Source organism: Eleutherodactylus coqui, chromosome 4 (assembly GCF_035609145.1).
Source record: "Eleutherodactylus coqui strain aEleCoq1 chromosome 4, aEleCoq1.hap1, whole genome shotgun sequence".
Lineage (NCBI taxonomy): Eukaryota > Metazoa > Chordata > Amphibia > Anura > Eleutherodactylidae > Eleutherodactylus > Eleutherodactylus coqui.
Window position 1 is genome coordinate 153,635,914 of NC_089840.1, and position 27,821 is coordinate 153,663,734.

At 41.5% G+C, this 27,821-nt stretch overlaps 1 protein-coding gene across 1 annotated transcript in view; it reads right to left on the reverse strand.

Annotated features, from left to right (window-relative positions):
* Window positions 1–27,821, reverse strand: part of LOC136626544 (kinesin-like protein KIF21B) — a 2,048,083-nt gene that overhangs the window by 266,173 nt on the left and 1,754,089 nt on the right. Inside the window, 1 exon segment of the mRNA XM_066601598.1 lies at window positions 24,650–24,830. Within this exon segment, the coding sequence (XP_066457695.1) occupies window positions 24,650–24,830 (181 nt within the window).

Sequence of the window (27,821 nt, forward strand, 5' to 3'; positions counted from 1 at the left end):
GTCTTGAGACAGTTGCCGGAAGTCCCCAGCCTCATCCCCCGGACCCCGGGAACTTTGCAATGGTTGGGCATCAGTCACAATAAACTCCTCTGGTGGGAGAGGAACCACTGCTGCCCAATCTGAGCAGGGGCCCGAGAACAGTTCCTGTGAGTCTGCCCGCTCCTCAGAATGTCTCATTTTCATGGAGTGAGGAGGCTGGGAGGAAGGAGGAGCAGCAGCCAGAGGATTCTGAGTTGCAGCAGTGGACGGCGCAGAACTCTGGGTGGACGATAGGTTGCTGGAAGCACTTTCTGCCATCCATGACAGGACCTGCTCACACTGCTCATTTTCCAATAAGGGTCTACCGCGTGGACCCATTAAATGTGCTATGAATGTGGGGACGCCAGAAACGTGCCTCTCTCCTAATCCCGCAGCAGTCGGCTGCGATACACCTGGATCAGGAGCTCGGCCTGTGCCCACACCCGGACTAGGGCCTCCGCGTCCTCGGCCGGGCCCACGTCCTCTAGGCCTACCCCTACCCCTCAGCATGCTGTATTACCAGGAATGCAGAAACACAACACTGTAATTAAATGTGCCGCTTATTGGCCTGTGGTTGGAGGCTGAGTTCGCTTACGGAACGCCAGGAAATAATTTGCCGCAAGCCTGCTGTAACACTTAGCTGGCTGCGTATTTATTTGGAGAAATACTACCCCCAGCACACACGGACCCAGAACACTGAGCAGAGTGACAGGCAGGCCAAATAGTTTTTTTTCAAATAGTTTTTTCAAAAGGACCACTGTGTATATTCAATCTATATATGTCTTCTGGCCCTGCCTACACAATTCTGTCCCTGGACTGTGTGACGGAACTGCAGTGTTGCACTGTTATTAACTGCAACAGACCGGTGATTTCAGAGCCAGGAAATAATTTGCCGCAAACCTGCTGTAACACTTAGCTGGCTGCGTATTTATTTGGAGAACTACTACCCCCAGCAGACACAGACCCAGAACACTGAGCAGAGTGACAGGCAGGCCAAATAGTTTTTTTTTCAAATATTTTTTTCAAAAGGACCACTATGTATATTCAATCTATATATGTTTTCTGGCCCTGCCTACACAATTTTGTCCCTGGACTGTGTGACGGAACTGCAGTGTTGCACTGTTATTAACTGCAACAGACCGGTGATTTCAGAGCCAGGAAATAATTTGGCGCAAGCATCCGCCGAACGTTTCGCAAGACAATTGCTGGATATTGAGAATGCTGAGGTAAAATGAAAGCTGTGCTGTGATTGGTGGCTATTTCTTATACTGCTGAGGTAACATGAAAGCTGCGCTGTGATTGGTGGCTACTTCTTATACTACTGAGGTAACATGAAAGCTGCACTGTGCTTGGTGGCTATTTCTTATACTGCTGAGGTAACATGAAAGCTGCGCTGTGATTGGTGGCTACTTCTTATACTACTGAGGTTGCATAAAAGCTGTGCTGCGATTTGTTGTTATATATTATACCACTGAGGTAACATGAAAGCTGCACTGTGATTCGTTGCTATATATAATACCGCAGAGGTAACATGAAAGCTGCGCTGTGATTGGTTGCTATTTTTTACATTGCTGAGGCAGAATACAAGTTGCGCTGTGATTGGTTATTTCTCTTACTGCTGAGGTAACATGAAAGCTGCGCTGTGATTGGTTGTTATATATTATACTGAGGTAACATGAAAGCTGTGCTGTGATTGGTTGTTATATTTTATACTGCTAAGATAACAGGAAAGCTGCGCTGTGATTCGTTGTTATATATTATACCACTGAGGTAACATGAAAGCTGCGCTGTGATTGATTGTTATCTAGATATATAAAATCGAATGAATGAATGTCTGTCTGTCTTCGCAGCAACGCGCGACGAGTAAGCTAGTCTACATATATAAAATTGAATGTATGCGTGTCTGTCTGCGTGTCTGTCTGTTTGTCCTTTATGCGCTACTACACCATTCATCCGATCGCAATGACACTTTGTGAAGTTGTTGAGTACACTCCTGGGAAGATTATAGGCATAGTACAACTATCCTATAATAAATGGCGCGCGTGCGAGCATCGCCAACAGTTATGCCCCCCCCCCCACGTAGATCGTTCGATTTCTATCATTGCCACTAATTCTCTCACTTCCTGATAGCGTAGAAACATGAAATTTGGCACGAGCATTGATTATGTCATAAATCGGAAAAGCTAATGGGTCCCAACTCAATTATTCAATTATAGCGCAAAAGAACTAGCGTCCAAATTTTACGTACGGAATCTAATTCTCTCACTTTCCAATGTCATAGAAACTTGAAATTTGGCACAAGCATTAATTTTGTCATAAATAGGAAAAGTTAATGGGTCCCAACTCGATTATTTAATTCTAGGCGCCAAATAATTAGCGTCCAAATTTTACGTACGGAATCTAATTTTCTCGCTTCCCAATATCATAGAAACTTGAAATTCGGCATGAGCATTGATTATGTCATAAATAGGAAAACTTAGTGGGTCCGAACTCAATTATTCAATTCTAAGCACCAAAAAATTAGCGTCCAAATTTTACGTACGGAATCTAATTTTCTGGCTTCCCAAAATCATAGAAACTTGAAATTTGGCACGAGCATTGACTATGTCATAAATAGGAAAAAATAACAGGTCCCAACTCGATTATTCAATTCTAAGTGCCAAAGAATTAGCGTCCAAATTTTACGTACGGAATCTAATTTTCTCATTTCCCGATGTCATAAAAACTTGAAATTTGGCACGAGCATTGATTATGTCATAAATAGGAAAAGTTAATAGGTCCCAACTCGATTATTCAATTCTAAGCGCAAAAGAATTAGCGTCTAAATTTGACGTACGGAATCTAATTTTCTCACTTCCCAATGTCATAGAAACTTGAAATTTGGCACGAGCATTGATTATGTCATAAATAGGAAAAGTTAATGGGTCCGAACTCAATTATTCAATTCTAAGCGCAAAAGAATTAGCGCCCAAATTTTATGTGCGGAATCTAATTTTCTCGCTTCCCAATGTCATAGAAGCTTGAAATTTGGCACGAGCATTGATTATGTCATAAATAGGAAAAATTAACAGGTCCCAACTCGATTATTCAATTCTAAGCGCAAAAGAATGAGCGTCCAAATTTTACATACGGAATCTAATTTTCTCGCTTCCCAATATCATAGAAACTTGAAATTTGGCACGAGCATTGATTATGACATAAATAAGAAAAGTTAATGGGTCCCAACTCGATTATTCAATCCTAAGCGCCAAAGAATTAGTGTCCAAATTTTACGTACAGAATCTAATTTTCTCACTTCCCAATGTCATAGAAACTTGAAATTTGGCACGAGCATTGATTATGTCATAAATAGGAAAAGTTAATGGGTCCCAACTCAATTATTCAATTCTAAGCGCAAAATAATTAGCGTCCAAATTTTATGTACGGAATCTAATTCTCTCACTTCCTGATGTCATCTATATATATAAAAAGGAATGTATGTCTGTGTGTCTGTCCTTTTGGCGCTACTACACCATTCATCTAATCACCATGAAACTTTGGGAAGTTGTCGAGTGCACTCCTGGAAAGATTACTGGCATAGTACAACTATCCTATGATAAATGGCGTGCGTGCGAGCATCGTCGTCAGTTATGCCCCCCAGACAAAGATCGTTTGATTTCCATCTCAAGCACAAAAGCAAAAGCCATAACGCGCAAGCGTGTTCAACTACAAAATGATGCATCCACCGAACGTTTCGCAAGACAATTGCTGGATATTGAGAATGCTGAGGTAAAATAAAAGCTGTGCTGTGATTGGTTGCAATTTCTTATACTGCTGAGGTAAAATGAAAGCTGTGCTCTGATTGGTTGCTATTTCTTATACTGCTGAGGTAACATGAAAGCTGTGCTGTGATTGGTTGCTATATATTATACTGCTGAGGTAACATGAAAGCTGCTGTGCTGTGATTGGTTGTTATATATTATACCGCTGAGGTAACTTGAAAGCTGCACTGTGATTGGTTGTTATCTAGATATATAAAAACGAATGTATGTATGTATGTCTGTCTTCGCAGCAACGCGCGACGGGTACGCTAGTGTATATATATAAAATTGAATGTATGCGTGTGTGTCTGTCTGTCTGTGTCTGTCTGTTTGTCCTTTATGCGCTACTACAGCATTCATCCGATCGCCATGAAACTTTTTGGGAAGTTGTTAAGTACACTCCTGGGAAGATTATAGGCATAGTACATTTATGCTATGATAAATGGCGCGCTTGCGAGCATCATCGACAGATACGCCCCCCACGTAGATTGTTCGATTTCCATCATTGCCACTAATTCTCTCACTTCCCGATGACGTAGAAACATGAAATTTGGCACGAGCATTGATTATCTCATATATAGGAAAAGTTAATGGGTCCCAACTCGATTATTCAATTCTAAGCGCCAAAGAATTAGCGTCCAAACTTTATGTACGGAATCTAATTCTCTCACTTTCCAATGTCATAGAAACTTGAAATTTGGCACGAGCATTGATTATGTCATAAATAGGAAAAGTTAATGGGTCCCAACTCGATTATTCAATTCTAAGCGCAAAAGAATTAGCGTCCAAATTTTACGTACGGAATCTAATTTCCTCGCTTCCCAATGTCATAGAAACTTGAAATTTGGCATGAGCATTGATTATGTCATAAATAGGAAAAGCTAATGGGTCCCAACTCGATTATTCAATTCTAAGCGCAAAATAATTAGCGTCCAAATTTTACGTACGGAGTCTAATTCTCTCACTTCCCAATGTCATAGAAACTTGAAATTTGGCATGAGCATTGATTATGTCATAAATAGGAAAAGGTAATGGGTCCTAACTCGATTATTCAATTTTAAGCGCCAAAGAATTAGCATCCAAATTTTACGTACGGAATTTAATTTTCTCGCTTCCCAATGTCATAGAAACTTGAAATTTGGCACAGTCATTGATTATGTCATAAATAGGAAAAGTTAATGGGTCCCAACTCGATTATTCAATTCTAAGCGCAAAAGAATTAGCGTCCAAATTTTACGTATGGAATCTAATTCACTTTCCAATGTCATAGAAACTTGAACTTTGGCACGAGCATTGATTATGTCATAAATAGGAAAAGTTAATGGGTCCCAACTCGATTATTCAATTCTAAGCGCCAAAGAATTAGCGTCCAAATTTTACGTACGGAATCTAATTTTCTCGCTTCTCAATGTCATAGAAACTTGAAATTTGGCATGAGCATTGATTATGTCATAAATAGGAAAAGTTAATAGGTCCCAACTCGATTATTCAATTCTAAGCGCCAAAGAATTAGCGTCCAAATTTTATGTACGGAATCTAATTTTCTCGCTTCCCAATGTCATAGAAACGTGAAATTTGGCATGAGCATTGATTATGTCATAAATAGGAAAAGTTAATGGGTCCTAACTCGATTATTCAATTCTAAGCGCAAATGAATTAGCGTCCAAATTTTACGTACGGAATCTAATTCTCTTAGTTTCCAATGTCATAAAAACTTGAAATTTGGCACGAGCATTGATTATGTCATAAATAGGAACAGTTAATGGGTCCCAACTCGATTATTCAATTCTAAGCGCAAAATAATTAGCATCCAAATTTTACGTACGGAATCTAATTCTCTCACTTCCCAATGTCATAGAAACTTGAAATTTGGCATGAGCATTGATTATGTCATAAATAGGAAAAGTTAATGGGTCCTAACTCGATTATTCAATTTTAAGCGCCAAAGAATTAGCGTCCACATTTTACGTACGGAATCTAATTTTCTCGCTTCCCAATGTCATAGAAACTTGAAATTTGGGACAGGCATTGATTATGTCATTAATAGGAAAAGTTAATGGGTCCCAACTCGATTATTCAATTCTAAGCGCAAAAGAATTAGCGTCCAAATTTTACGTACGGAATCTAATTTCCTCGCTTCCCAATGTCATAGAAACGTGAAATTTGGCATAAGCATTGATTATGTCATAAATAGGAAAAGCTAATGGGTCCCAACTCGATTATTCAATTCTGAGCGCAAAAGAATTAGCATCCAAATTTTACGTACGGAATCTAATTCTCTTAGTTTCCAATGTCATAGAAACTTGAAATTTGGCACGAGCATTGATTATGTCATAAATAGGAAAAGCTAATGGGTCCCAACTCGATTATTTAATTCTAAGCGCAAAAGAATTAGCGTCCAAATTTTATGTACAGAATCTAATTCTCTCACTTTCCAATGTCATAGAAACTTGAAATTTGGCACGAGCATTGATTATGTCATAAATAGGAAAAGTTAATGGGTCCCAACTCGATTATTCATTTCTAAGCGCAAAAGAATTAGCGTCCAAATTTTACGTACGGAATCTAATTTTCTCGCTTCTCAATGTCATAGAAACTTGAAATTTGGCATGAGCATTGATTATGTCATAAATAGGAAAAGTTAATGGGTCCCAACTCGATTATTCAATTCTAAGCGCCAAAGAATTAGCGTCCAAATTTTACGTACGGAATCTAATTCTCTCACTTTCCAATGTCATAGAAACTTGAAATTTGGCATGAGCATTGATTGTCATAAATAGGAAAAGTTAATGGGTCCCAACTCGATTATTCAATTCTAAGCGCAAAAAAATTAGAGTCCAAATTTTACGTACGAAAACAAATTCTCTCACTTCCCATTGTAATAGAAACTTGAAATTTGGCACGAGCATTGATTATGTCATAAATAGGAAAAGCTAATGGGTCCCAACTCGATTATTCAATTCTAAGCACCAAACAATTAGCGTCCAAATTTTACGTACGGATTCTAATTTTCTCACTCCCCAATGTAATAGAAACTTGAAATTTGACACAAGCATTCATTATGTCATAAATAGGAAAAGCTAATGGGTCCCAACTCGATTATTCAATTCTAAGCGCCAAACAATTAGCGTCCAAATTTTACGTACGGAATGTAATTTTCTCACTTCCCAATGTAATAGAAACTTGAAATTTGACACAAGCATTCATTATGTCATAAATAGGAAAAGCTAATGGGTCCCAACTCGATTATTCAATTCTAAGCGCCAAACAATTAGCGTCCAAATTTTACGTACGGAATGTAATTTTCTCACTTCCCAATGTCATAGAAACATAAAATTTGGCATGAGCATTGATTATATCATAAATAGGAAAAGCTAATGGGTCCCAACTCGATTATTCAATTCTAAGCGCAAAAGAATTAGCGTCCAAATTTTACGTAAGGAATCCAATTCTCTCGCTTCCCAATGTCATCCATATATATATAAATTAATGTCTGTCTGTCTATCCGTTATGCATTACTACACCATTCATCCAATCACCATGAAACTTTGGGAAGTTGTTGAGTACACTCCTGGGAAGATTACTGGCATAGTACATCTATCCTATGATAGGTGGCGCGCGTGCGAGCATTGTCGACAGTTATGCCCCCCAGACAAAGATCGTTTGATTTCCATCTCAAGCACGAAAGCAAAAGGCATTACAAGCAAGCGTGTTCAACTACAAAATGATGCATCCGCCAAAACGTTTTGCAAGACAATTGCTGGATATTGAGAATGCTGAGGTAAAATGAAAGCTGTGCTGTGATTGGTTGCTATTTCTTATACTGCTGAGGTAACATGAAAGCTGCGCTGTGATTGGTTGTTATATATTATACCGCTGAGGTAACGTGAAAGCTGCGCTGTGATTGGTTGTTATCTAGATATATAAAAACGAATGTATGTATGTATGTATGTCTGTCTTCGCAGCAACGTGCGACTGGTAAGCTAGTCAATGATAAAGAAAATGTAATAGAAACAACAATTGATTTTAATATAGATGAACCGATATCCACTGATTTAAAACAAAAAACAAAATTTCTATCCAACAGAAATTAAGGGCCCCTTCATCGAATCATTTTACCACAATGTTTTAAAAGATTTCACAACTATGTGAGACATGGATACAAAAATAAGAATTAATAAACACAATCTAACTTTTAATGAAAAAAACGTCAAAAGATTTTCGGAAAAATGAAGATTTAGTAATAAAACACGCGGGTAAAGGTGGAGTTATCGTAATAATGGATCATGCTCGTTATGATAAAATTAATTTTAGCATGCTAAATAACACCGATAACTATAAAATACTATCGAAAGATCCAACTGAATTGATTCAAAAAAATTTTTAAAAACTGATAGAAGAAGGTTCTATAAACTGTTTCACTACAAAGGAAGCTAAATTTATAACATCTATTGAACCTGAGATACCATTTTTATATCACTTGCCTAAAGTACATAAGAGTACCATAGATCCACCTGGGAGACCGATAATTTCCGGTGTTAACTCCATTACAAGTTGACTTGCGGAGTACGTCGATAGGATCTTACAAAAATATGTGATATCACTCCCTACTTTTTTAAAAGATACAGGACACCTATTGAATATAATAGACAGTTTTAAAAGGGAAAAAGACTATATATTATGTACATTAGACGTAGAGTCCCTTTATACGTGCATTCCCCACGAATTAGGACTTTAGCCATCGCCGATTTTTTAAACAACGATCCCCTTATGCCCATAGGCCAAAAGAATTTTATTTTAAAAGCAATTGATTTTATATTAACGAATAATTAATTTTTATATAAAAATAAATTTTATTTACAGATACAAGGCACGACCATGGGCTGTAAAGCCGCAACGGCGCTAGCTAATTTATTCATGGGCTACTTTGAAAAAGATAAATATTTTAACGATAATATAGTTTTATATAGAAGTTATATTGACGATATCTTGATTGTGTGGAAAGGCTCAGAAATTAGCCTTATTTCTTATATAGATAATTTAAATAAAAATAAAAATAATTTAAAATTTACCTGTAATTTTAGTCGAGAGGAGATAATATTTTTAGACTTAGTTTTAATGCCTTTTAATAATAAATTAATTAGTAAGACGCATTTTAAAGAGATTGATAAGAATTCCTATCTAGACTACCGTAGTTGTCACGCCACTAGTTCGAAAAGAAATATTCCGTACAGCCAATTAAAAAGAGTCAGAAGGAACTGCTATCATGATAAAGATTTTAACGAACAGGCTATAATCATAAAAAATCGATTTAAAGAAAAAAAGTATCCCAACAAATTAATAGAAGGCGCCCATAAGAAATTAATCAGTCCAAAAGTTCCCGAGGAAAAAGGTACGGCCAGACAAAAATTTAATAATAGTAGTAATATCAGAAATAAAATAAATCCAGTTTTCATTACAAAATATAACCACGATAACACAAGAATTCGTAAAATAATTAAAAAACACTGGCCTATTTTACGAAATGATCCTTTTTTGTCTAGCCATCTAGATAATAATTAGAGATGAGCGAGCATACTCGTCCGAGCTTGATGCTCGTTCGAGTATTAGGGTGCTCGAGATGCTCGTTACTCGAGACGAGCACCACGCGGTACTCGTCTCGATTAAACGAGCACTGACCATTGAATTCAATGGAGCCGGCAGTACAGCCGGCTCCATTGAAAGCAATGGGCTGCTGGTGAGCGCGGGATGAATTTTCGGGAAGGGCTTAAAAATATAAGCCCTTCCCTGAAATTCATCCAGAAATGTGTAAAAAGTAAAAAAAAAATAAAAATACTCACCTTGTCCCGGTAGACGGAGTTCAGCCGCAGCTGGCCGGCAGTTCTCCTGAACTGCTGTGAGTAGTATTCAGCAGCCGGGGATTTAAAATCCCCGCCTGCTGAATGAGCTGCCTCTGATTGGTCACAGCCTCACCAATCAGAGGCAGCTCTCACTCACCCATTCATGAATTCATGAATGGGTGAGTGAGTGCTGCCTCTGATTGGCTCAGCGCAGGGACAGCCGAAATGCTCCTCGCCTGCCCTATCCATTTCTGTGTTTTTTACATGACTTTGGTGATTTGCTAAGATTTTCAGAGATGAAAACCTTAGCGGAGCACCAGTCATATACAAAAATGCTCGAGTCGTCCATTGACTTCAATGGGGTTCGTTACTCGAAACGAACTCTCGAGCATCACTGAAAGTTCGACTCGAGCATTTTGGTGCTCGCTCATCTCTAATAATAATCCAACTCTAATTTTCAAACGTAACATGACACTCCAGAACTTAATTGCCCCCTCCAATACTGATAAACGTAAAATAAAATCAGTTACATATAAGAAAGTAGGAGTATCTAAATGCCACCAAAAGAAATGCAAATGCTGCCCTGTAATAGCGCATAATAGAATCGAGGTAACTAGTAATAACGTCAAATTTCAAATCCTTCAAAAACTAACATGTAACACATCAAAAGTGATATATCTAGTGGAATGCCCATGTAATCTTAAATATATTGGTAGAACAATAAATAAATTAAGGACCAGAATCGGCAATCATCGCCAAAATATTTTAAAAAATCTGAGAACCCACAGTCTATTGAGACATTTTTATGATTTTCACAACGGAGATGTGTCAAAAATGATAGTAACTCCACTGGAATGTATTGATTCCAGATCTATCTTGGAGTTAGGCAAGAAGGAGATGTTCTGGATTTACAGATTGAACACCCTAACACCTACAGGTTTAAATGAAATGCTGGAAAAAATTTGATGCAGCCTTTATATACAGAAAAATTCATAGTTATTAATATATGGCAATTATTAAGAAAAACTGTTTTTATTGTTATCAATTTTGAATGAAATATCGGAAAGAAATCGAGTATATTTGCTAGTTTTTATTAGAGAGATTTTATTATAATTGATGAAATCGTAGAATTCATTATTTATATTATATTAATATATTATGTATACCTAAGTTAATTGTTTGTATTCACTTTTGTTCATAGTATGTAATAACATAGAATAACACAAAATACTTGATTGGGTTAATTCCCAGTAGCTTGGAGATCGAGAGACAAACTGCCTTTGTAAGTTACACAAGTGTTGATAAAGTTATTTGAAGGACTTGACACGCAACGTGCAGTCCAAGGAGTGACGTGATGACGTCACCTAATCATCGCAGGTAGCGGAGACTCCACCCGGACTCTGTGATTACGGCGTGCACCGCCAATGCACATTGATATGTGAGTTTTATTTTTTACGTATAAATAGACTGCTTGTATGTAATTTTATTGAGCTTGAAAACGGCCACGGAAGGTCGCAGAAACGCATTGCTCAGCCTATCTTTATGTGTGTAAAAATAAATTGATTATAAATAGAGATGAGCGAACACCAAAATGCTTGGGTGTTCGTTATTCGAAACGAACTTCCCGCGATGTTCGAGGGTTCGTTTCGAATAACGAACCCCATTGAAGTCAATGGGCGACCGGAGCATTTTTGTATTTCGCCGATGCTCGCTAAGGTTTTCATGTGTGAAAATCTGGGCAATTCAAGAAAGTGATGGGAACGACACAACAACGGATAGGGCAGGCGAGGGGCTACATGTTGGGCTGCATCTCAAGTTCACAGGTCCCACTATTAAGCCACAATACCGGCAAGAGTGGGCCCCCCCCTCCCAACAACTTTTACTTCTGAAAAGCCCTCATTAGCATGGCATACCTTTGCTAAGCACCACACTACCTCCAACAAAGCACAATCACTGCCTGCATGACACTCCACTGACACTTCTCCTGGGTTACATGCTGCCCAACCGCACCCCCTCCCCCCCACAGCGCACACCAAACTGTCCCTGCGCAGCCTTCAGCTGCCCTCATGCCACACCACCCTCATGTCTATTTAGAAGTGCATCTGCCATGACGAGGGACCGCAGGCACACACTGCAGAGGTTGGCACGGCTAGGCAGCGACCCTCTTTAAAAGTGGTGGGGCGATAGCCCACAATGCTGTACAGAAGCAATGAGAAATAGAATCCTGTGCCACCGCCATCAGGAGCTGCACACGTGGGCATAGCAATGGGGAACCTATGTGCCACACACTATTCATTCTGTCAAGGTGTCTGCATGCCCCAGTCAGACTGCGGTTTTTAATTCATAGACACAAGCAGGTACAACTCCATATTGTGAAGTCCCTGTGGACCCACAGCATGGGTGGCTCCCTGGAACCCACCGGCGGTACACAAAAATATCCCATTGCATTGCCCAACACAGCTGAGGTAGTAATGTCGTGCGTAATACAGGTGGGCTTCGGCCCACACTGCATGCCCCAGTCAGACTGGGGTTCTTTACAAGTGGACACATGTAGGTTACACTCCGTGAGCACCTACAGCATGGGTGGCTCCCTGGAACCCACCGGCGGTACACAAAAATATCCCATTGCATTGCCCAACACAGCTGAGGTAGTAATGTCGTGCTTAATGCAGGTGGGCTTCGGCCCACACTGCATGCCCCAGTCAGACTGGGGTTCTTTACAAGTGGACACATGTAGGTTACACTCTGTGTGCACCTACAGCATGGGTGGCTCCCTGGAACCCACCGGCGGTACACAAAAATATCCCATTGCATTGCCCAACACAGCTGAGGTAGTAATGTCGTGCTTAATGCAGGTGGGCTTCGGCCCACACTGCATGCCCCAGTCAGACTGGGGTTCTTTACAAGTGGAAACAGATGCATTTATAATTCCCTGTGGACCCACAGCATGGGTGGGTGCCAGGAAGCCACCGGCGGTACATAGAAATATCCCATTGCATTGCCCAACACAGCTGAGGTAGTAATGTCGTGCTTAATGCAGGTGGGCTTCGGCCCACACTGCATGCCCCAGTCAGACTGGGGTTCTTTTCAAGTGTACAAATATAGTAAAAACTCCGTGTGCACCTACAGCATGGGTGGCTCCCTGGAACCCACCGGCGGTACACAAAAATATCCCATTGCATTGCCCAACACAGCTGAGGTAGTAATGTCGTGCTTAATGCAGGTGGGCTTCGGTTATAAATGATCAATTAGTAATTGAGCCTGATTCCCATGAGTGCAAGCATTTGTTTTTTTCTCTTTTGTTTTATGGGGCAATAAAATTGCGTATCCCTCCTCCTTTGTTTGCTGCAGACCCGACACTTTTTGGGGGCTAATTTTGCATGCAGTTTCAGTGATGAGATGCAGAAAATGGCGCTCTGTGAGGCTTCACACTTCCTCAGACTGTAATACATCCTGAGATGCAACGGTCTGAAATAAAAGGTGTTCAATAAGCTGCTCTTGAAACTGGATGAAGCTCAGCGTTTCCCCAGATGATTTATAAATCACGTGCTCATTATACGTAGCGATCTGTATCAGGTAGATCGCTACCTTCTTATACCATGCTCTAGTTTTGTGCTTTACAAGATATGGCTGAAGCTCCTGGTCCGACAGATCGACGCCTCTCATAAATTTATTGTAGTCTGTGATGCAGACCGGTTCTGTTTTCTCCGTTACAGCCCCCCTCTCCCTTCCTACAATGGAGGTGTCTGCGTGCACAGTGGAGAGCATAAAAATGTATTTTCTACTTCTGGTTCCGGCCCCATGGAGTTAGCAGCGGGAAAGAAGAGCTCCGGTAACCCCGCTCCAAATATCTCTCTGTCTACAGCTGCTGTTGGCTCCCTCTGCTGAAACGCTGCCCCACTGGTCCAGGGAGGTGGTGTAAGGCAGCAGAGGGAGAAGAGTGACAGCAGCGCTAACCTTGCTAGCCACGTTACCGTCCGGCCGCCCTGCAGACTCTCCTTCACAACGCTGCTGTTATCTCCTCCCTCAGTGAGTGCAGTCCTGCTAGGAGTCCCGAGTGAGGCTGTTACTGTTACTGTCGGGGAACGGAGCCTTACCAGAGCAGGTCTTTGCAGCCACACAGTAGGCACTTCAGTGAGCCAACGGGGAGACCAGGACAGTAGGAGACACGTGTTCCCCTCCCCCCTGTAGCGGCGGCGGCCATCTGTGATAGTCTGCATACACAGAATCAGAATCAGTGGCTGGCAGCCTAAGGCAACAAGTACAGAAGCTGCCTCTTATAAGATAGTGAGCTGGCCCTCTGCCAAGAATCTGTGCAAAAATAAAGGGTCATCTCCACAGCACATACTCTACTTTTCTGGCACATGTGATACAACATATCCCCAGTGCATCCTTCACACTCCTGGCACTCGTGCAACAATATTTTCCCAGCGCAACTTTTGATTTTCTGGTACGTGTGCAACATTTTACTCTTGGCGCAGCCTCTGGGTTTTTTTGGCACTCGTGCAACAATATACTCCGGGCGCAGCCTCTGTATTTCTGGCACTCGTGCAACAATATACTCCTGGCGCAGCCTCTGTATTTCTGGCACTCGTGTAACAATATACTCCGGGTGCAGCCTCTGTTCTTCTGGCACTCGTGTAACAATATAAAGAACTTTAAAAACTGGCAAATCACTGCATGCAGGAGTTTGTGGTGAAAATGGTTCGTACTAAAGCAAAAAATACTGAGACACCTGCAAAATCTACGCCTAAAACATTATCTGAAAAGGAAGTCATCCCTAAAGAAGGACCCCCTCTGGGGGATATTACTGCATCTCCCACACCATCAGTCCATGTAAGCCACATAATGCGGGACACTACAGCTCTGGATTATAAAACCCTAGCAATTGAAGTCGCAAAACTCATATCCCCAGATATCCAAGAGACTTTAGCAGCTACGGTGGCCAGCTCACTACGAGAACTCCGTGACACTGTGACCTAACATGGCAACCGCTTGAACTTTATGGAATACGAGATGGAAACAATAACCTCAGAGCATAGCGCTACAAACAAAGGTGTAGAAAAGTTGATGCAAGATAATAAATATCTTTGGGATTGCATAGAGGACTTAGAAAACAGGTCCAGGTGTAACAACTTGCGCATTATCGGAATCCCTAAAACATTTACACAAAAAGACTTACGCCAGCTGTGTGAATCCACAATCCCCAATACACTTATGATCGCTAATAAAGTTGAACGTGCCCATTGCTTAGGACCAGACCTGCGTTTAGCACCTACGGCACACGCCTCAAATGGCAGAATGCGTCCAAGGCATACAATAGTGAAATATTTAGATTACGCAGACAAATCCTTAATTTTGCGACAATTCAAGAGCCGTAATAATTCATTGGAGATAGAAGGTCATAAACTCCTATGCAGATTACTCAGCGGAAGTTCAACGTAAAAGAAAATTATTTTCCCCAATCTGTTCAGAACTTTTCAAGAAACAGCAAAAATTTGCGCTATTGTATCTGACGATTTTGAAGGTATTTTGTTCTAATGGCGCCATCCTTATTTTTCACGATCCAGAAGAAGTGGAACGTAGATTGTGCTTGGAGATGCCCAGGGGGTCGCCGGACAAAAGTGAGGGTTGAGCCTCCCCAGCAATACGCAAATCCAGGGAATCGCCAGACAGACAACCAGCACCCACGTCTCTACCGTGACGTCCCGACAGGGTCGTGAGTATGTGACATCACACGATTGACACCCTGAGGACACTAAGAAAAGACTGTCAAGGGACACTAGATGATAAAGGAGGCTTGAACATGTTATAAATCTGCCTAACGTTAATATTATGTTGATATAAGTTGCAATTATCTGGAGCAGAGAAATATAATAATAAAACACAAAAATGGAGCTATGCTCTATTTAATTCCATGCCGTTATCCACATGGGAGCAGAGTTGCTGTAGATTTTTTCTAAAGGTAATTTACGGTTGCAAGGTGGCGACTTTGTCTAGATTTTGTTCCCAAACGCTGCTTACAGAATAGAATTAATAGAAGTCGACTTATGCGTTTTTCTTTTAGGGTTCCGCTAGGCAGTTTTACCCTAAAGGAAGTTGCATCATTACCCCTATTGATTCTGTCAATTTGGGGACCGGCAGAACTTCGGGGATTGGAAGTAAGGATAGGAATATTTGATTTATTAGATTTTAACTGATAGTTTAAAGTTATTAAAAGTTTTTTGGTTATCCGTAGGGGGCCTTTTGTAGGCAACCAGTTTCACCTGAACAACAATTAAAAGAAAATTAATATTATGCAAATCATTTCTTGGAATGTTAAGGGACTTAGATCACCAAAGAAACGATCAGTAGTACTACGCCATTTAAAAAGTCTGAAAGCGGACATGGCATTGCTCCAGGAAACACATTTAACGGAGGAGGACTATTTTCGCATGCGTAGGTTGTGGGTTGGGGAAGTATACGGATCACCAGCAGTGCAGTCGAAAGCAGGGGTATTGATTCTCATAAAGAAGGGCTTAAATATTGCAGTGGATGACCAGTGGCATGATGCGGAGGGGAGGATTGTGTTTTTACATATAAAAATAGGAAAGAAAAACTATAGTGTCTACAATATATACAGTCCCAACACAAACAACATCATTTTTGTCAGTTTTATCAGATAAGCTACTATCGGATACGTAAAAACATAAAGTGGTAGGAGGAGACTTTTAACGCAGTTATTAGGGTGGTAGAGGATCGACGTAGCCAGGCAACTCGGGGCGCCAATGACTCCAATCTTTAACATTCTGGTAATAAAGCCAGTCTTAGGGACTCATGGCAGGAGCTCAACCCAGAGGGACGGAAATTCACCCATTTTTCACATGTACATAACTCATGGTCTAGAATAGACTACTTACTTTTGTCTTCTTTCTTGATGCCCAGATTGGCAAAAATTTCTATAGGAGATATGGTGATTTCGGACCATGCTCCAGTGATACTGTCTCTGTGTGAGGAGCTCCCGAGGGGCGCAGATTACATTTGGAGGTTTCCATCATATTTAGCAGAGCATGAGACATTCTGTGCACTATTGAAAGGGTGGTGGCTAGAGTATATATCTGACAATGAAGCTCACTCTAGTAATCCTCAGCTGCTTAGGATGTGGCCAAGGCAGTCATCCGAGGAAAGATAATTGCATATGTGATTTCTTTAAAAAGAAACATTAAGGATAAAATTAGTAGGTTTGGCGAAATATTACGTGAGGCATATACCCGATTCCAGGGGAAACCAAACTACCTAAACAAACAGAAATGGATAACAGCAAAAGAATCTTATGAGTCCTGGCTACAAAAAAGGGAGGTGTTATCGCACTCACGAAAGGAGGCAAAAGTATTTAAATATGGGAACAAGGCAGGTAAAATTATGGCTAATTTAGCAAGAGAACCAGATGGATATACAGGGGAATTCTTTAAAATATTAAAAGATCAGACAGCCCCATTGCTCGAGACTCTGTTCGACGGATATATGCTTGACAACCCAATATCCTCAGATATGAATATAGCCTATATTAAACTGCTTCCCAAACCTGGTAAAGACCTGACTGATGCTAAATCATATAGGCCAATTTCTCTCATCAACACTGATTTAAAACTGATGGCTAAAATTATGGCAGATCGTCCAGCTACCATTATGCCTCATATAATTTCCCCAATGCAGACAGGATTTACAAAAGGATAATTGGCTATTACAAATATATGGAAAATTTTGACTGTCCTCGATGATATCAAGTTACAACCGACGGCGCACCCTTCCCCAAGATGCGGAAAAAGCATTTGACAATGTCTCATGGTCTTGGCTAAGGGAGGTGATGAACAGGATGGGCTTCAAAGGCCCCTTTTGTTCCTATTTGTGGAAGCTGTACTCATCTCCACAAGCTCAAATTAATACACCAGGCTTTCTGTCCCCGAGATTTCCTCTACAGAAAGGTACTAGACAAGGTTGTCCTCTATCGCCACTTTTATTTAATCTGGCAATTGAGCCACTGGCACGAAAGCTGGAGGGTAATTCTGGGATCAAAGGCATAAGGGTCCGGGTAAAAACAGTAAAAACCATGTTATTTGCTGATGACATCTTGTTAGCACTTTCCCGACCGAAATTGGATTTGACGCGTGTCTTTGCCTTACTGGAAGCTTTCAGGCTACTGTCAGGGTTCATAGTAAACTCCACCAAATGAGAATTTTTGGATATCTCCCCCCGAGCCCAAATTATCAACGCAGATTTCAAAAGCTGCCCTGTCAGCATGGCCAAAACACATATCAAATACCTGGGTATAAACATAGGTAAGAAGCCAGAGTCACTCTACATATTAAATTATCCACCAACCATACTTAAAATAATAAAGGAGTTAGATAGGTGGAGCAATCTCCCACTCTCCTTCATGGGCAGGTGCGACCTGATAAAAATGATTAGCTTTCCAAGACTTCTTTACCCATTGCAGACAATACCACTTTGCTTCAGAGACGGGACCTGGGGAAACTGCATACGGCTTTTGGGGGCCTTTGTGTGGTCATGCAAATGACCGCGCATAGCTTTGAATAAATTGGTGCTTCCCAAAAGTAGAGGGGGACTTAATTCAGTTATATGATGTGGCTAGCCTTATGAGACACTCTTTGGACTGGCTCTGGGGCTCCAATCACTACTTGAATACAGACCTAGAAGCGGAACTATTCCACCCATGGAGTCTAAATACCCTACTACACACAAGTTACACTAGTCTCCCAATAGAATGTAAACACTCCATTATGGCAAAGGACACCATAGCAGCCTGGAAAATAGCTCGCTAGTCATATGGACTGCCGTTTAAAATCTCGAAACACATGGACCTGTGGCAACATCCAGAATTTAAGGAGGGGAGGGAGAACAAAATGTTTGAAGTATGGCGGCACAGAGGGATTATGAAAGTTCACCATCTCTTTCACTCAGAATGCCCCAGATACAAGACCTTTAAAGAAATGTGTGAAGAATTTGGTTTGCCTTCGTTCCATTTCCTACCGTTTGCACAAGTACATAGTTTCCTCCGAGAAAGACTAGTGGATATAGCCAAAGAAGTAATACTTAACCCAATTGATATATTGGTTAAAGATTATTCTTATAAACACTAAATTTCAAAATTGTATACCAAATTAAGAGAAAGTTGGGGGATGAAGAATAATGCTAGCTTATTCAAAAAATGGGCACGAAAGCTACAAGATCCAGAGTTACTCGAGGCAAAAATTGACAGTTGGTCTTCTGTGAGGCAGGCGGTGTCAAATGAAAGATGAAGGGAAACCTACTTCAAGATAATCCATGGAGCTATATATGGGTTTGACAAACCACAGAACCCTAGTGGTCCAGCAAGAATACAACCTTGTCCCAGATGCTCCCGTCCAAAATCTGACTTTCTACACAGCATATGGCGTTGCCCCAAGATCCAAAATTACTGGGTTGGGGGTTCAAAAGCTGATCCAAGATATGGTGGGGGGGGGGGGCAGCTTCTGCAGTTGTCACCACAAGTGTTTTTTTTCCACCAACTACCTGATCAGACGAGGAAGACCAAAATGATTCACATGATTCTATTGATCAGCAAAAGGTGCCTCTTGAATGATTGGCTTCTGACTAAACCCCCGAGTATAAAGAACATAATACAACAATTAAAATATCTTCTAAAAATGGAAACAATTGAAATAGAGAGATGAGTGGAGTCCCAGGCCCCAAAATTTTTCAAAAAGTGGAGGGAATTTGTAGAAATTTTTTTTAGTCCAATTGAAATCAAGGAGTGTATCACTAATACAACATGGTACTATAGTCAGGATGGCATGAATCAATTGGGAATCTAAAAAATTATGTGATAGGATTAAAGGGGAGGCAGTTGCGGAGGGGGGGTTCTCTGCGGGCTAGTTTAAAGGTTTTAGTCTAAATGTTTCATATTGTTTTATAATAGGGTGTTAAGGTGGTTGGAGGGTAAGGAAGGAGGGGTAAAGGGTAATAATAAAATATGGAAGGTGTATGTATGGGTAAGGTAACATTTTATACACAGGACAATTTAAACTGGAAAGCTTAAAGGGGTTGTCCCGCGGCGAAAGCGGAAATTTTTTTTTTCACTTACCCCCGCATTCTGCCCTGTTAAAAAGAAAGCATAGGTTAGTTTTTAAAAATGGCATTGCGCTTACCTGCATCAGCATTCTGCAGCTTCTTCTTTTCTTCTTTTAAAGATGGTGCCGCTGGTCTTCTCCCACAGTGCACCGCGGGTCTTCTCCCATGGTGCACCGTGGATTTTCTTCTCCTTCCTTGCATTCCATTGCCGATTCCAGCCTCCTGATTGGCTGGAATCAGCACACGTGACAGGGCGGAGCTACGATGACGACGCAGTGACCAGCTCTCCGGCACGAGCGGCCCCATTCACCAGCCAGAAGACCGGACTGCGCAAGCGCGTCTAAAAACACCAGAAGACAGCAAAATTAGACGGCACCATGGCGACGGGGACGCTAGCAACGGAGCAGGTAAGTGAATAACTTCTGTATGGCTCATATTTAATGCATGATGTACATTACAAAGTGCATTAATATGGCCATACAGAAGTGTATAACCCCACTTGCTGCCGCGGGACAACCCCTTTAAGTGGATATTTAATATTGTAACCAAAATGTATATTTTGTGACCAAAAGTTTATTGTAAATGCTATGACCCGCTCATGTAAGTTCCTTCTTTTAAATGCTAATAAAAAAGAGTTTATAAAAAAGTATTTTCTGTCATGCCATTTTACGGCAAGCAAAGGCTCATTTGCCAGTGCATAAGATGCTCCCCTGTCTATGCGCCTGGAAACCAGGGGTTTGCACAGTTCCACAGGCCCCTGTATCTGCGTCATGTAATGTTTCATAAAGTGGGATACTGGTGTAGTAATTATTCATTTAAATGTGGTATACTTTATTTAAAAATGGGCCCACAAGCTCCCCAAATTTTTTTTTAACTTGTGGACATCTATGGCGGTCCATGTTGATGAATATACCGACGTGGGGTGCGCGGTAATGTAAAGTCCAGCGTAGGCGTTAGTCTCCTGGACAATAAGCTCCAGGATGCCATCAGTAATGAACAAATGTAAAAAATTAAAGGAGGCAAAATTAGTGACGTCCATATTGACGTCTGGAGTCGCGATAAATTCAGGGATGTGGGGCGAAAATAAATTTGCAGAACTCCATGTTGTGGCAGGCGCCGCATTACTTGGCCCTGCTGCCGCAACCCCTTCCTCAACCTCCATGGCACTAGAGGCAGAGTCGTCACTCTAAAAAAAACCCCTCCTCTTCTGACTCAGTTGTGGACTGCTACCAGAACTAGTTGCTCATTGCTGTAACGACTATGCTCCATTTTAGAAATTTTTTTTTAATGGAGGTAGACCCAAAAAAAATTAACCCCCCCAAAAAGCGGACGTGGATATAGTGGGGTGATTAGGATATGATGCACGGTGATGGGGGCTAATGACGGGTAATGACAGTTTTTTTTTCACTCTCTATATAGCACATGTTTTCTCTCTGCTATCTCTCTCTTGTCACAAATCTCACTCAAAGTCAGGAGAAAGATATGCAGGAGTAGATGTGTGCCATTTTTATTAAAGAAATGACATGGATGTCTGTGATAGGTATATTACAGCCACCCATGTCAGCTGGGACTAATCACTTTGGTCCCTGCACGTTACTAGGCCAAATGCCACTTTGGCACTGGCTTCTACTGTGCATGCGCCGCCATTTTGCTGATGTATGCGCAGATCAGGGTGATGCCCTGCATTTTGGGGAGCTTGGGGGACGTTAGGGGAGCATTTTCATATCCTCTCATGGATCTGATCCATAAGAGTACTAATCACTGTGACAACCAAGGCTCTTCGAGCAATTTAAACTATTTGTCACTGAAAGTGCCTGAAACTAAAATATAACCTTTATTAATATTAATGATAAAAAACCATTACTGCTAAGGCAGGATGGTTCCGACCCAAACGGACACAAAATGACAGACAACCATACAAAACAACCACAAAATTAATTGCCTATGGGGTTAGCGCAATTTGCTTAAGTAATTAGAATGACTCAAATACAGAATTTTAATATATTATTTAAATTGATAATGATAAGAGGGGCTACCAGATAAGATGGTAACCGTAGCGGGCCGTTATCAGGTATACAAGGGACCAGAAAGTGGTAGCGCCTACTGAGATAACTCCATGTTGTTATGCATTAATAAGAACATGCCTATTGGTGGAAAGACACTGTTCCAAAACAACTAGAGAGCGTCACTCATAAAACCCTAAGTGGTGGATAATGACAATTAGATCATCCACACTAGACAAATATTATACTAGTACACTCGCTTATAAGAGCACTGTACTGAGTCCATAACCTTATTTGTTACTAGACTTATTCACTTCCCCATAGGGTCATCGATCTGACAAGAAGCAGTTCTTAAATTAGGTCAAAGTCTATATCATCGGAAACAGGCTAGAAGGCTGGACTTGTAATGACAATTAAGTCAGGAGAAGTCCAAGCTACTTATAATATATGTCAATTCGCAAAATTGCGAATTTGATGAACATATAAATAGTTAGCTGAAATCCAATGTGGACCAGGGCGAACAAGATCGTCCGTAATCGTCTAATCGTCAACGCGTTTCCGCAGCGCAAGACAGATTATTTGGCGCGCTGCTTCATCAGGACGAAAATAAGACTGAATGATGCACAAAAATTGTGCGATGCCAATCAACTGCACACAATTCTTGTTGCAATGGGTTCGAATAGCAAACAGCAGTTGCACAAAAATTGCGCGTAAGAACTGTTTTTTTAATGCGCCGATGTAAGAACGCTGGTAGATTAATTGCACATTATGTAAAAGCAAATAGAATGGTTTTTAGTGTAGTGTAATTAATAACACTGCTTTACACTAAACAGACGACTGTGGAGGCTGATTTACACAAACAGATTGATTTGCGATTATAGTGCAATCAATCTTGTTGCCTTACACTAGACAGTCGACTGTAAAGGCAACCTGACTGGTTTGCAAATAGTGCAATTGACCATGCTGTTTTGTAATGAACAGACAGCTGACATAGCAATCCTTATGTTAGATAGGTCCATTAATTGAACACTATTCAACAAACACAGGTGCTAGTGATTAAACAGTCTGAACGCCTGATACTTGGCGTTTATTGTCCCAGACTGACAAAAGAGCCAGGGAGGTCAATTAGAAATTGTGATGATAAATTTTCTAACCTGGCTAAAGTGCAATACGGTCCTAGATGGTGACCGCTATCTAAACTACACTACCAGCCCCTGTGAGGCATTACTTCAAACTGACAGACCTGGTAACTGTCTGTGCCTGGTCGGTTTAAGTAGGGGTAGCTCCTCCTTGTGGGAGGGGAAGGAACGTGGTGCAACCAATTGGGTAAAGCATAGGGGAGGGACGGTCCGGAGTGACACGTCTACTAGCCAATCGGGCGTATAGTCCAATGTCTGTTTATGAATGACAAGTAAAGATTGATACACAAAAAAAAAAAAAAAAAAAAAACCCACCAGCGCCGCCCAACACATTGCAGCAAGCGCTCCAAAATGACGCCGCTGCTTACGCGTTAAACGTGGCGCCAGACTGTTTGTGTAAATCAGCCTCCACAGTCGTCTGTTTAATGTAAAGCAGTGTTATTAATTACACTACACTAAAAACCATTCTATTTGCTTTTACATAATGTGCAATTAATCTACCAGCCTTCTTACATCGGCGCATTAAAAAAACAGTTCTTACGCGCAATTTTTGTGCAACTGCTGTTTGCTATTCGAAGCCATTGCAACAAGAATTGTGTGCAGTTGATTGGCATCGCACAATTTTTGTGCATCATTCAGTCTTATTTTCGTCCTGATGAAGCAGCGCGCCAAATAATCTGTCTTGCGCTGCGGAAACGCGTTGACGATTAGACGATTACGGACGATCTTGTTCGCCCTGGTCCACATTGGATTTCAGCTAACTATTTATATGTTCATCAAATTCGCAATTTTGCGAATTGACATATATTATAAGTAGCTTGGACTTCTCCTGACTTAATTTTCATTACAAGTCCAGCCTTCTAGCCTGTTTCCGATGATATAGACTTTGACCTAATTTAAGAACTGGGTCTTGTCAGATCGATGACCCTATGGGGAAGTGAATAAGTCTAGTAACAAATAAGGTTACGGACTCAGTACAGTGCTCCTATAAGCGAGTGTACTAGTATAATATTTGTCTAGTGTGGATGATCTAATTGTCATTATCCACCACTTAGGGTTTTATGAGTGACGCTCTCTAGTTGTTTTGGAACAGTGTCTTTCCACCAATAGGCATGTTCTTATTAATGCATAACAACATGGAGTTATCTCAGTAGGCGCTACCACTTTCTGGTCCCTTGTATACCTGATAACGGCCCGCTACGGTCACCATCTTACCTGGTAGCCCCTCTTATCATTATCAATTTAAATAATATATTAAAATTCTGTATTTGAGTCATTCTAATTACTTAAGCAAATTGCGCTAACCCCATAGGCAATTAATTTTGTGGTTGTTTTGTATGGTTGTCTGTCATTTTGTGTCCGTTTGGGTCGGAACCATCCTGCCTTAGCAGTAATGGTTTTTTATCATTAATATTAATAAAGGTTATATTTTAGTTTCAGGCACTTTCAGTGACAAATGATCCATAAGAGTACAGACAATAAATGTGAAATGTTTAAAAACATCCTAAATACTTACTGTGAGCAGTTCTTACCTTACAGGAATAAAAGGGTTAGGAATAGGAAAAAACCAATGTGACTCAAAAGGGTGTAAAGCAGGCAATAAACAGTAAAAGGGATAACATAGACTGGTTTTCAGGAGTATGCAGGAATAAAGCCATTATTGATATTCTTGAAAAGAGGGGTTTACTTTCTTTAAGTTAAAATGTTTTCTCAAGTAAATTACATTTTTCCAGACTCACATCAATGTCCGCACACAGCGAGCAGAGTCACGGATGTCCCACACTCGTACACAGGAAGCAGATGCTGTGAGTACCAATCCAGAGTTAACACAGTGCTTCACAGAAACCACATTGTGAGGGTGATCACGAAGGGAGCAAATTTCTTGACCTGTGACCAGGTTCCACAGCTTGCAGGTACGATCTTAGAAAACAAAGGTAGATGTAACAAATTATGTTAGTTATTAGAGACTTTGAGAAGTGATGTACTCTATTAAAACAATTTAGTGTATACAGTGCCTTAACACCTGGAAAGCAGCAAAAGGCATAAAGGTGAAGTCCACCATTCCGCAAATGTATACCAAATAAACATACTTGTGTTTCTCTTAAATAGAATGATCTGGAATTGTGATGGTATGTACTTGCAGCATGTGACACATAGCAGGGACAGCACACCACTCTCTAAAACTCCAAACTGCACTCTCAATATATGTTTGAATTAATTAATATAATAATTAGGTTTCAGACATTAGGAAATAGTTTGGGGAAAATTAGAAAATTTTAGAATGTTACCCTATTATAAGCCCCTTATCCCAAAAGCCTCTACGTTTATCTATAAATGTTAAACATCAAGTAGTACATACCGTATATACCGGCGTATAAGACGACTTTTGAACCCCGAAAAATCTGCTCTGCAGTCGGGGGTCGTCTTATACGCCGGTAATTAAAAAAAAAAAAAAAGTGTAAAAAAAAAAAATTCATTACTCACCTGCCCCGGTGTTCTGTCGCGCTCCGGCAGGCTGTCGCTCGCTCCGGCAGGCTGTCGCTCGCTCCTCGTCCCCGGCGCAGCATAGCTTTCTGAATGCGGGGCTTGAAATCCCCGCTTCCAGAAAGCTAATACACACGCCGGCAGCCATGACATCATTGAATGGCTGTGATTGGCTAAAGCGCACGTGGCTTCAGCCAATCACACTATTCAATGACATCATTGAATAGTGTGATTGCTAACACGTGCGCCTTCAGCCAATCACAGCCATTCAATGCTGTCATGGCTGCCGGCGTGTGTATTAGCTTTCTGGAAGCGGGGATTTCAAGCCCCGCATTCAGAAAGCTATGCTGCGCCGGGGACGAGGAGCGAGCGACAGCCTGCCGGAGCGAGCGACAGCCTGCCGGAGCGCGACAGAACGCCGGGGCAGGTGAGTAATGAATTTTTTTTTTTTTCTCCACTGAATACCGGCGTATAAGGTGACAGTTGGGGGGTCGTCTTATACGCCCCGTCGCCTTATACGCCGGTATATACGGTAGTTGCCATAATGGTTAATCTAATGCTCATACATAAAAGTCATGATTATTTACCTGATTTGCAGACTGTAGTAGGTGGGCTGGATGATCCCTAAATTAAAGACCTGTATTAACGAACGTATTTATAGGCCAGGACATACACAGCATTTTAGCATATTTTATAAAGGTGCATAATTGCTCTCCAGTTGGACTTAAGACCCATTTAGACTCAACGATTCTCACTCAAAATTCACTCAAAGCCGTCTTTTGAGCGGGAATCGTTCGGTCTAAATGTATGGACATCGTGCAGTTTTCATGCACAAGTCATTCCTCGCTCAATTCTAGTTTTCTTGAATATTAGCTATGGATGCTTGATTCCCATGGATTAAACATAGAACTTGAGTTGAATTCTTGCTGTGTAGCCTCCTGATGTGGATTTTTTATATGTGTTGATTGACTTTTATTTATGTGACCTCAACTATTAACATTTTATTTCTTTTTTATGAATGACAAATTTTACATATATGTTGATTGATTTATTCGGGTCATGTGATGCAAGAAGATGGCATGACTACTATCTTCCACTCATTAAGAAATTAATTTGACTTCCGGTTCCGGCCCCATGGAGTGAGCAGCAGATCCACTGCGCTCGGCAACCATAGCTCCAACAACCAGCCAAACAAAGCTGCCGTCTGCCCCACAAACAGAGGAAAGACACCCCCGCTTCAGCGGAACACCGCGGACCCTCAGAAAGGGAGAAAGGACGGCAGCGCAAACCCCTCCAGCAAGCAGAACGGCCGACCGAACGGAGAAGCGGAACGGCCGCAGCCACGAGTCCGGCGCTTCGGGAGACCGCGCAAGCCTGGGGACGGGGAGGAGAGGAGCAGTGCAAAGCCTCACAAAACCAGGGCTCGGCGGCTCAGCAGACACGGCACAGACGGACACTCCGGGAGCCGGCGGAGATAGTAGACGGTAGGAGACACGAGTCGCCCTCCCCCCGATAGAGGCCATCTTACTTACATCCCGGCGGTTGAGGGGTGGTGCCGCCGCGGTCTGGAGCCCGGTCTACATACAGGGAGATCCCCTGACTCAGCCGACATACCGGGGCTCCGGGAGGTAAAGGAGAGGAAAGCTCAGCAGCGCCCTCAACTGGCACAGCACCAGCGGCTCGACGGCGCCGGCTCCTCCGCATCCTCCACATTCTTCATACTCTCCCTCACACTCTGCCTGGGAAACCGGGGGAGGGAGAGAGCTGCCAAGCTCTTAGGATTCTTAAGACCCTGACACAGAGGGCAGAAGGCGCTGACGGTCGCAGAGACCAATCAAATAGTTAAAATAAACAGTTAAACAACAGAGAGGGACACGTGCGCCCCCTCCCCCCCCTCTCCCCCCCTCTGCAGACACAACAGCCATCTGAGTCACAGGAGGCAGCAAAGTAACCTACATAAGGACCAAAACTCAGACACTGAGCCTTTGCAGTGAGACTGCAACCACAGGTTGAGAGGTTAAAGACCTAGAAAACACGTCCCAGGTCTACCCCAGGAAAAAAAACAAAAACAAAAAAACAAAGGAAGTTTCATAAAACAAAATACAAGCCTGAGTTAAACAAGACACCTACCACCAAGAGTTAACTAGTAGTAGATAACTTGCATCCATCGCAGCGCTTAGCAGCACAGACAACCACTCAGCAGACACAAACTGCTGAAAATCTACCACCAGTACGTGTGCAGTAATTAATATATATAGCAATATACCGTCACATAAACCAATACATGGAGGATTTTGTGGTCAAGATGGGGAGAACTAGAGCAAAGCAAAATGAAACACCAGCAAAAGCCACGAATAAAACACTACTGGAAAAGGAGACGACGTCATATAAAAATCCCCCCTCTATGCCTCCCTCTCCGTTAGACCA